This window comes from Mustela nigripes, chromosome 5, assembly GCF_022355385.1.
Source record: "Mustela nigripes isolate SB6536 chromosome 5, MUSNIG.SB6536, whole genome shotgun sequence".
NCBI classification, from domain to species: Eukaryota; Metazoa; Chordata; class Mammalia; order Carnivora; family Mustelidae; genus Mustela; species Mustela nigripes.
Window position 1 is genome coordinate 111,751,235 of NC_081561.1, and position 10,994 is coordinate 111,762,228.

Consider the following 10,994-nt stretch of genomic DNA (forward strand, 5'->3'; position numbering starts at 1 on the left):
CATTCCATACGAATGTGTCTCATGGACACAGAATATAGAACTGTAAGACGTCTAATAAAAGAGCTTACTCAAGGGGCGCCTGGGTGGTTCAGTGGGTTAAGCCTCTGCCTTTGGCACAGGTCATGATGTCAGGGTCCTGGGATTAAGCCCTACATTGAGTGTTCTGCTTAGCAGGGAGCCTGCTTCCATTCTCTATGCCTACTTGTAATCTCTCTTTCTGTCAAGCATATAGATAAAATCTTAAAAAGAAAAAAAAGATAGTTTACTCAATTTTTTAATTTTAGACTTGGAGAACCAAGAGTATTTTTTCTTACCTGTTTTCCCCTTATAATTTCACTGATTCTGCTACTTTTACCGATAATTTTTGTTGCTTTTTAAATCACGCAAAAATCTACAACTATGCTCACATTTGTTGTAAACACACTTGTAATGGGTTTAAAGCAGGCCTGGTGGATGATCTGTGTTTGTGAGGGTGACACGGGGAGGGAGGGAGTCTTGCAGAATCAACAAGTAAATAACCACTTCATAAAAGTCACTATCTAGGACTTCATTGACCCTTCATCTTGGGAGTTAAGATTTAACTGTAACTCAAATGTGCGAACTGGCCCTTACAGGTTCTGCTTTAAAATCTATGTTCAAACTTTCACAAATATAGGTGTGACAAAGACTTAAATTTCTTCATTTTAGTTTCTGTTCTTTAAACAATAATGAGCAGACCATAGGAGACAATTAGATGAGCGAGTTGTAAATGAAACAATTGTATCCATTCACCAAGCTGTTTTCCCCAATGTTTCTTTATTATACTCTGAATTGTCTCCATGCCTTGTGATGAAATAGAATGAGAGGCCAAGTATGAAACTTTATAACACTCTTCTGATGTGTTCCTTTTTTATGGGTGTAATCTAATACAAAAACAAATGCATCAGCCAGAAATGTTACTATAGGACAGAACAGAATCTTCAGTACCAAACTCTCCCTGAAATGTTTTTCCACTTGACGACTCTTCGAATTTCTAAGTATTCATTTCCTATTACCATATGGAATAATAATAATAATAAACAACTTTTGTTCTCAAAGAAAACATGGAATAAAAGTGCAAGGAAAGAGCTAAAAGGTAGTAAAAGAGAGAGCAAATATAGATATGTGTTTATGGACTTAGAAGGAAGAGAAAGAACATTATTGCAACAAATAGCTTACTATTTGAAATACCTAATGCATATCGAAGACCAGTATTCTTGAAACTAAATATTGTAAACAGGCAAGATAAATTATAAATTAAATGGTAAATACAACTTATAAAATCAATTAGGACTATAATAATCTCTTTAGTGATTAGATGATCAGGTGATCTCTATGTTGGTTTAGATAGCATCAATGTAAAGAGGATTTGGGAATTATCTAAAAATATTTTTATATTAGACAACATACCTGTTTCAGAATAACACTTACAAGTAAATGTTTAAGTATTTAAAGCAACTCAAAATCTCCAAACCGTGTTTATAATACAAACAAGTCAACCATTTGCCATACGAAATGATATTCCCAGGCTTTTTCCTCACTGGAAAATGTACAGTCATAAAAGCACGCAGGAATACGAGCAAGAGTGGTATCAGTGTTGCACGAACTGTAATATAAATGCCTTTCTACCCAAGGGCAGAGTGGCTGGTAGTTGGGCTCCAACGCTCTGCTACTCAGTATCATGCGCTGTCAAAACTATCTGAACGAAGTTTTCCAGAAATGTAATGTAATGATTCCTGTAGTGCCCCATTACTCCAGAAGATTTAGTTTGACAATTTAATATTGGCTTCTGAATTCTCTTATTCTTGTTCGTGGTTGACTCTGGAGGCTCCTTTTCTACCCACACTCTTTGTGCCAGTACTTAGGCGAGAGCTATCTCAGCAGCATGAGATAAGTCACTAGGACAGACCGGATGCCGCAGGGACACTTCTCTGAGCAGGCAATTTCCATTACTACATAGTGGAATCGATGTGCCCTCCCTCTCCCTCATTCCTTCCTTTCCCAGCACATACATTTGTATAGCATTTTGAGAGTGGAGCGACTTTACTGGAAATTTAGCTATGCTGCATACAAATCATTTATGCCTGGCCTAAAATGTGGGATAATGAGGGTTCAGGGTCTTCTGTGTAGTCAAGTGATTCCCTGCTTCTAGGCTCCCCGCAACCCCTGGCCGCATATGTTTTCTCTCTAGCTGAACTGTTTGGCACCAGCAGCATGAGTTTCTGACCCATTGCACAGAAATCTGAAAAACTGAAACAAGGCTTCAAGCTGGAAAGGAAGCATACCTACACGGATCCAGACAAAATCTATGAGGACTGGGCAATAGAGAAGATTTTTTCTACTTTTCCACCAGTGTACTAAAATCATCTCTCATGGCAAAATGATTTTGAAATGTAGTCCAATGCATAAAACTAGATAACCAGTAAGTATGTGTTGAATTGATTTTATCATTTGTCCTTCCTCATCCCTTTGATTATTTTTTTCCTACATCCTCCCTGGATTTACTATTTTCAACTCTGTACTGCTAAATGCTATAAATTTGCAGTTTGCTGTAGAACTCTTTGATCTTTTTGAGGAAAAATGCCGTTGAAATTTGATGAATAATTAATGAGAACTTGACAGCAATCAGTCAATTAATCAGCAAGGATATGCCAAGTGATTATACTATGATAAGCATCCAGTAAAAGAAAGAAAGAAATATAAGGTATGGTGTTAGGACTTCAAGAGTTTACAATCACGTGAAGATATAAAATTCTTTTATATCTTAAATGGGAGGCATATGTTTAAATATTTACTTTTTTAATTGATAGAGATAAGTATAAGACCAGAGTATATAAAAGAGTAGTATTAAATTGAGAATTTAAATACATTTTAGTTGTAAATATTGAAGCACATACTTATTTGAATAATCCACAATACTGATGCTAACTATGAATTCTGAACTATTGTCAAAATTGATACATTTTCCATGTTGCTTTCTTTTCAAATCATCTGTCATGACTTGTAATGAAGTAAGAGAGAAGTCTAATATTGGTTCCAAAATGTTGGAATGTGTTGTGTGCATTCTAGTTTTAGGAATAGCATTTTTTTTTTAATCACAAAGCTCAGTGAATTTAATTAAATCTCAACTGCCTCAAAGCAATCCTTTTTATTGTACAAAATTGCACTTATCATTCAGATGGCAAAAACCATATAAAATGCTACTGTCTTTCAAAACAAGAAATTTACATATAAGCAATAAGTAAAAAGGTCCATAACATGGCCCAGAAATGCCATTTAAGCTTTTTGATGGATGTTTTAAAATCAGTTCAGATCATTGTATGGTGAATTATGTGGATGCCTTAAAAAGTCTATGTTATTCAAGGACCCCAGATGATAGAAATCATCTTACTCATATGTATTCTCAACAATAGAATAGATAGACACTGAATGCCAAGGTACAGATAGCTCTTTGAGTATCAAGTTGAGAACTATACTAGCATACAGAAGTTCAGACTACACTACCATATGTTTTCCATTCATTCATATTTTTATTGTTTTCCCATTCCTATTCTCCAGTCTCAGTATCACTTAATTTGATCTCTATTGGGTAATTATTTCATAAAGTAACTAACCTAAAAGCATGAATGACCAATGATTTTACTTTGTAGATATCAGCATATGTGTGTGTATGTGTGTGTATTGATAGATAAACTTACCTCTGTACAAAAGTCTACCTATCCACCATCTATCATCTATCTTTCTATTTACCTATCCAGTATATATAGAAAGAACAGTTCTGTTGAAATGTAGGCAGACAAGAAACCTCTTAATAACTTCATCATCCTAAATTGGACATTCTGTCCCACCCCTTCCTATCCCATTTTGTCCCACAGTAACAAAATGAATAATTTCAGAATTACTTAGCACTTTGCTACCTTTATTCATTTCAACTTTATGATTTTGTAGGGTGTAAGGGTTCCCTCTGGGAAAAATCAGCAGATTTAACAAAAGAATGTACAGTCAGTCATATGAATAGAATGAAATGGTCTTGCTGAATTATTTGCACCCTTCTGTGATGATATAGTTTGCCGGTTTAGAATAATAGAAACACAGGTATAGTAAATTAGTAACATGGACACATCTAGAAAAATAGATCTTATTAAAACAACAGTACTTACTGGGTAATGCTTTCTTAATTTTGCTCACTCTGGGTAATTTAATTCATGTTTTTCAATTTCATCAACATTTTATTTAATGTTTTTATAGTAAGTATCTGCTTATTGTTACAAATAGGAAAATGAAAAACTATTTTGGAAAATAATACCTCCCTCCAACCAAAGAAAACTACTTGGCGTCACACAACCCCTCACAAATATGTACATATTCATGAGATATATATTTATGCATGCACACACACTCTTTATCCTTATTACCAAATTGAAATCATGTGTTATGATTTATACTCAGTTTATGCCTTCTTTCTTATATTTATTTGCACCATTTTTTAAGGACACCAGTTTTCTGCAAGTGAAACCTCCACAGTGTGTATGTCATTGACATCAATCATGTTCACTTTCATTGATCATTTCTTTTTCATTTTCGTAGACTAATGGATTTTTTAAAAACATTCTCCTCCAGATTATTAATTCAATTTTCCTGAACAATTAATTTTTGTAATCACCTCACTTGCAGATTTTGATTCTGCTCTTTCTGTTCTAGTTTCCTTGCAAGAGTTCAATGTCTCATCCAAGTCTTTTTCCATCTCTGCTGCTCTTTAGATTTTCACCTACTTTATTTTTATCTTATAATAGTCTCTCCATAAGACTTTCAATTCCTGATTCCCTCTGCCGCTGTGTGGTCTTATACTGAAACATTTTCATGTTTGTTTGTTTGTTTTCTGTTTTGTTTTGTTTTTTTTAATAGGAAATCACTTATTGTACTATTCTCTTTCTTTGAAACATCAGGAAAACATCCTCGTGTGTGTGTGTGTGTGTGTGTGTGTGTATTTGTAAGTGATACATATCATATATTATCTTATTACTAAAGGAAAATGCTGCCATTACTAGACATTCTCTCTCTAAAGGTTATGTGGTCAAGAACAGCAAGAAAAAAATCTAGTCTTTCTGGTAGGATATTAGAAAATTTTACTGCTTTTATGATTGTCCCTTTACAATATTTCACAATCTGCTTCTATTTTATTCTGTCTCCGATAACCATAATAAACCACATACCTTAATCAACAGCTAGACCATTACAAGAAGACAAAGGGAAATAAAGCCAGTCAATGAGACCTCTCTTCCTTTCTTCCTACAGTCAGGGAGTTTGTTTTGACATGTTCACTAGTACTGTCTTTTGGTGTATTTAAGCACTTAGCTTAAAACTGAAGATGCTCCCAAAATTTTGGCATAAAAGAATTACTTTGACAACCTCCTTCAAATATTCTCATAAAAAAAAATAATTTGAGTTTCTTCTTCAGTGGAAATTTTATCAGGAAGTTGAACAGACTGTATCAGAGGTTGTTAATCAGTTTTTTGTTTGTTTTGTTTTGTTTTGTCCTACATGTTCTTATGTAAATTTCATTTTGTTTTATTTTATTTATTAGATAGGATTTTCTCAAGCTGAAGTCTATAATATATGTATCTTTTGAATAAAATAACTATTTTTGAAGAATTACTAATATATATTATAGGAAAAATCATAGACATATACCACACAATATACATATGTATTGTACGTATGGTGTATAATAGAGAATGCTTAAATTACTTAGATGATGGTGTTCCTGCCTTGGGAAATGCAGACCTGGCCCAAAGTTTTTGTCCCTGGGTTTTGGAAACAAACTCCTAAAACTCTTGGAATGTTTTCAGTGACAGGAGTGACTTTTGTCATTCACAAGGAGATCTTTTCAACCACACCTCAGTTTAAGTTTAGGAAGTGACTTTTGGAAAGCCCCTAGATAACGTCAAGATGAGGGTTGGTTGCTAGGGAAACCAATCTTTACCAGAGAGTTGGAGATTTGAGCCCCACCCTCCAGGGAGAGGAGAGATGCTGGAGATTGAGTTCAATCACCAATGGCTGGCGATTTAATCAATCATGCCTATGTAATGCAGCCTCCGTAGAAACTTAAAATGATGGGAATTGGAGATCTTCCAGGTTGATGAGCATGTACAAATGCAAGAGAAGTGATATGTTCTTATTGCACAGAAGCTCCACAGTCCTTCCTATACTCTGCATTATGCATCTCTTCTATCTGACTGATAGCGATTTATATCCTTTTATAATAAACTGGTAATCTATTGAATGAATGTTTTCTTTAGTTATGTGAGCCAGTCTAGCAAATTAATTGAACCTTAGGAGGGAGTCATGAATAACTTCTGATTTATAGCTGGTTGATCAGAAGCACAGATGGCAACCTGGACTTGCTATTGGCATCCAAAATGGCTGGCAGGGGAGTCTCCTGGGACTGACTTTTTAATCTATGAAATCCAATGCAATCTGTAGGTAGACAACATCAGAATTGAGTCAAATTGTAGGACACCCAGCTGTTGTTGCAGAATTGCCTGGTGTGAGAAAAACTAACACATTCAGTGACCAGAAGTGAACTATTGTCATAGTAGAGTTGTATGTAGTATAAAAGAAAATAATAGAGATTTTCCTCTAATATAAACATGGAAAAGTATGCATATATGTGCATGTATTTAGTGTATATTCATTTTTCTCATTTTGAGTACTTCAGATATCCACAACCTGCTTTTATTTTCTGAGTGTCCTGTTTGTATATAATTTTTCTCTGCCTCAGTGATGTAACTGGTTGGAAGATTTAAACTGTGTGTGTGTGAAGGGTACAATCGTGGTTTGGGTTTAAGGCAAAATGAGGAAAATATCTAGACAGTAGAATGAGGTTAGATACTGGGATCAATGAAACCTGTGTTAGTACCCAAGAACTTCTATGGATTAGATTAGTGATCTTCCTTTCTCTTAGTTTCATATTCATAAAAGTATCACAAACTAAATGAAAAGATGCTCTGCACATATTAACTCTTCTTGTGCTCACTTTTCTCATAAATGTGAATGTCACAGTGTTTCTTGTGTAATTAATTCTATTGTTCTCTCTGACTACAGCACCTTAGAGTATACCTTCTGAACTCATTCATAATGATTGGCATATAGGGTTAACAAATAAGCTGTTTAAAAAAAAAAAAAAAACACCATAAAAGTAAGGAAGTAGATTCTTTTAGGGAATATTTTACTGTATGGATGCTACACTCAAAACTTGGTAACATGGAACTGAACAATCATCATTTTTCTCCTGAACCAATATTTATTGGCTTTTGGTTATCAATAGTGTGTGAACCTTGTCCTGAACATTCTAGAAATACAGATATAATTTCTCAAAAGTCTGACTTCATTAATACATCCACTCAACAATATTGATTTCCTGTTGTGTTTAAAAAATTGTGTCAGTCTCTGGACTCCATATAAGAAGCAAATATACTTCATAGTTTAGTCTTTGTCAAAATGGATTAACATATAGATAACATAAATTTACATGGAAATAAAATAATGTGGCTTTTTAAGGTAAGGTATAAAACAGAGTAACTGAAGTCAAAGAACTTCAGTGAAATTACAATTTTACCATGTTCTTGTGGTGATAGAAATCTGGGTAACTCAACAATTATGTGAATGGTGCATTAACGATAACTATGATGTGGAACCTGGAGATTGTGGATACATGAGGAATAGGTAGGGGACCCAGGAAATGCTCACTTCTAGTGAAACTCCAGAGGGCTCTTTTGTGCTATAATTTCAGGCAGGACAACTAATTCAAGTCTCAGATGTCTAAAAGTTAGCCCAATGATACTGTTATTATCAATCTTACTGAAGTATTGTGAAAATTAAGTTAAGTAATGTCTTTGGAAGCTTTTTGCAACATTTAAAAATGTTATAGAAATAATATTGTTTGTAAGAAGCAATACACAATGTAGGGATATAATATTTTAATCTTCATTCCTTAAAACATGTTTTCTTATGTGAATATTTACACTTAATATCTATTAACTGTCAGAAAAAAAAAATGCAACAGACACTTATTTAAAGTAGTAATCAGGGTTTTATTCAAGAGCTGGCGGGCCATGGTACCGGCAGCGGGAGGCGGCAGGACGGTGAAACTGACCGCAGAGTTGATCGAGCAGGTGGCTCAGTACACCAACGCCGTGGGGGACCGCGAGCTGGACCTCCGGGGGTATAAAATTCCTGTCATTGAAAATCTAGGTGCTACCTTAGACCAGTTTGATGCTATTGACTTTTCTGACAATGAAATCAGGAAACTGGATGGTTTTCCTTTGTTAAGAAGACTGAAAACATTGTTAGTAAACAACAATAAAATATGCCGTATAGGTGAGGGACTTGATCAGGCTCTAGCCTGTCTGACAGAACTCATTCTGACCAACAGTAGTCTTGTGGAACTGGGTATGGCATCCGGACCCTTTGGCATCTCTCAAATCACTGACTTACCTAAGTATTCTAAGAAATCCTGTAACAAATAAGAAGCATTACAGACTATATGTAATTTATAAAGTTCCGCAAGTCAGAGTACTGGATTTCCAGAAGGTGAAACTAAAAGAGCGTCAGGAAGCAGAGAAAATGTTCAAGGGCAAACGAGGTGCACAACTTGCAAAGGATATTGCCAGGAGAAGCAAAACTTTCAACCCAGGTGCTGGTTTGCCAACTGACAAGAAGAAAGGTGGGCCATCTCCAGGAGATGTAGAAGCAATCAAGAATGCTATAGGGAATGCGTCTACCCTGGCTGAAGTGGAGGGGCAGAAGGGCTTGCTGCAGTCCGGGCAGATACCTGGCAGGGAATGCAGATCAGGTCCCACTGATGATGGAGAAGAGGAGATGGGAGAAGACACAGTCACAAATGGGTCCTGAACAATGTAGCCTGAGTATCTGCAGGATGTATACTATGCCTCCTTGGGATAAGTCCTGCTTGTTGAACTTGGAATAATAGCTTTGTTTGGGTCAGCAAAGTGGAGTTCATAAGCATTGTTAAAATGCTTAAGACTGCTGCTGGTAATTTTGTAATATTATTAATTCTTAAATCTAAATGCCAGTTTTCTACAAATAGTAAAAACACAGCGACATTCACTGTGCTGCCAAGTTGCCTGTCTTGGTGGGGAGGTGCAGTGCAGTGAGGTATATGGACGTGTGGATGTTGGAAATGCCAGAGGGTGGTGTTTCTGAGTACGCTTCCCAGGCCTCTATAAAATGTTTAGATTTTTAAATTCTTAATAAAACTCAAGGTTAAAAAAAAAAAAAAAAGACAATTGCAATGGAATTCAAGATTATTCCAATAGGACAGATTGAACTCAGCACTGCTGAAACAAAAGAAAGAATTTAAAGGAATTTTTTTAAAGATTTATTTATTTTGAAGACAGAGAGAAAGCAGGCGGCAGGGGACAGACACACTGACAGACAGACAGATGGACAGCCTCCGTACTGAGCAGAGGCTTGGTATTCTACCCCATGACCCTGAGGTCCTGAGATCATGAACTGAGCCCAAATCAAGTCGGATTTTAACTGACTAAACCGCCCAGGCACCCCAAGAAAGGATTTTTAAACACTGGAGCAAGCTAATGTAAAATATTGAAGGACTTTGGGGCGGAAGCTTGGCCAATGTGATTAGGCCATTTCTGTTTGCTAATCTGTACATACCAGAGAAGTTAGGCAGCTGCCTTCCCACATAAACTGGGAGAAGGTGACACTACTTTTCTCAGTGATTGGATTTCAAAAGGATGTCTCCCAACTTTTTGAAAATGACATCCTTGAGCTACAGGAGAACTAACATCTCAAAAAAGTAGAGAAAATGTTTACAATTGCTAGTGTCTAAAGTAATGCTCTAAGAAAATGGAGTCCATGGAACTATAGTTAGGAAGAAGCTGACCTAAAGTTTAGTTGAGTTGAGGGAAAGATTAAAGATTTCTTGGTCAACCCTAAAGGAAAAAAAAAAAATGAATTTTTTGTTTAATTATGCTAGAGAAAATGTTCAGGAAGGACCGAGTCCCTAAATGAACAATATTTTTAATTAGATGAACTAGGTTTGATTTTTTTAATTAGAATGAGTTGTTTCCAAATTTAGATATTCAAATGATTATCAAAAAATCTGCAGTGTTTCAGTAAACAGACCTGCTCAAATCCTAGACTTTGTGTGATTTCCACAGAATATAGTGAATTTTTACTTGTCACACAGAATCTTCATCTTCATGTGTTTTTAAAATAAGGTTGCCAAAAAAGAAATATATTCTCACTGATGGAATTTTTTGAAAAGCTAGGTATATGCACTAACATTTATATTACTCTTCCCAAATCCACACACACATACACAATTCTTTATATTTATTTACTATCTTTCTTTTGTTAATTTACTTTCATCAGTTATAACTGAAGTCTTACACAATTCATTCTGAGTCATTTCAGTCCCTCCTACTTCTTTTATTTTTGAGGTGTATACTACTTTTCAACCCCAGCGAAGTCATTTTTAAAGTAGGAAAGACTGTTACAGCAATATCTTTCTTGATCATAACAATTTGATGTGGACTCATTCTTTGTGCAGATCTAAAGAGGAAAGTAAATTGGAATTTTTCAATTGGTGATACAGCAACATTGCTGTGCTACACTGGAGACCTGTTTTCAAAGACAGCCAAGAGATTTAGGTACCCTGCACCAATTCAATTTAGGGGGTCCATTTTAGGAGATTTGTTCACTCCCAAAAGGGAATTGGCTACCAAAAATAATGGGATGCCTGCAAAATGGTCAATACTTCTCATAGTATTGAGTGAGGTTTTAGTTTGACAGAAATCATGACAAGAGAATGTTCTATATTACCTTTTTACTTGTTTGTTTGTTTGCTTTCCAGTCATCTCAGATATGATTTAATTGATTTGTACAAACATAACACATGTTACAACTTATATAGAAATATAGATAGGAAAAGA

The 10,994-nt window shown here is 35.3% G+C and overlaps 1 protein-coding gene across 1 annotated transcript; it reads left to right on the forward strand.

Annotated features, from left to right (window-relative positions):
* The first annotated feature begins 8,132 nt into the window (after positions 1-8,132).
* LOC132018697 (U2 small nuclear ribonucleoprotein A'-like) lies at positions 8,133-9,291 on the forward strand. Its single transcript, XM_059401582.1, is given in 2 exon segments — positions 8,133-8,471; positions 8,473-9,291. Coding segments are annotated over 2 exon segments (798 nt in total). The 3' UTR covers positions 8,932-9,291.
* The last annotated feature ends 1,703 nt before the right edge of the window (positions 9,292-10,994 follow it).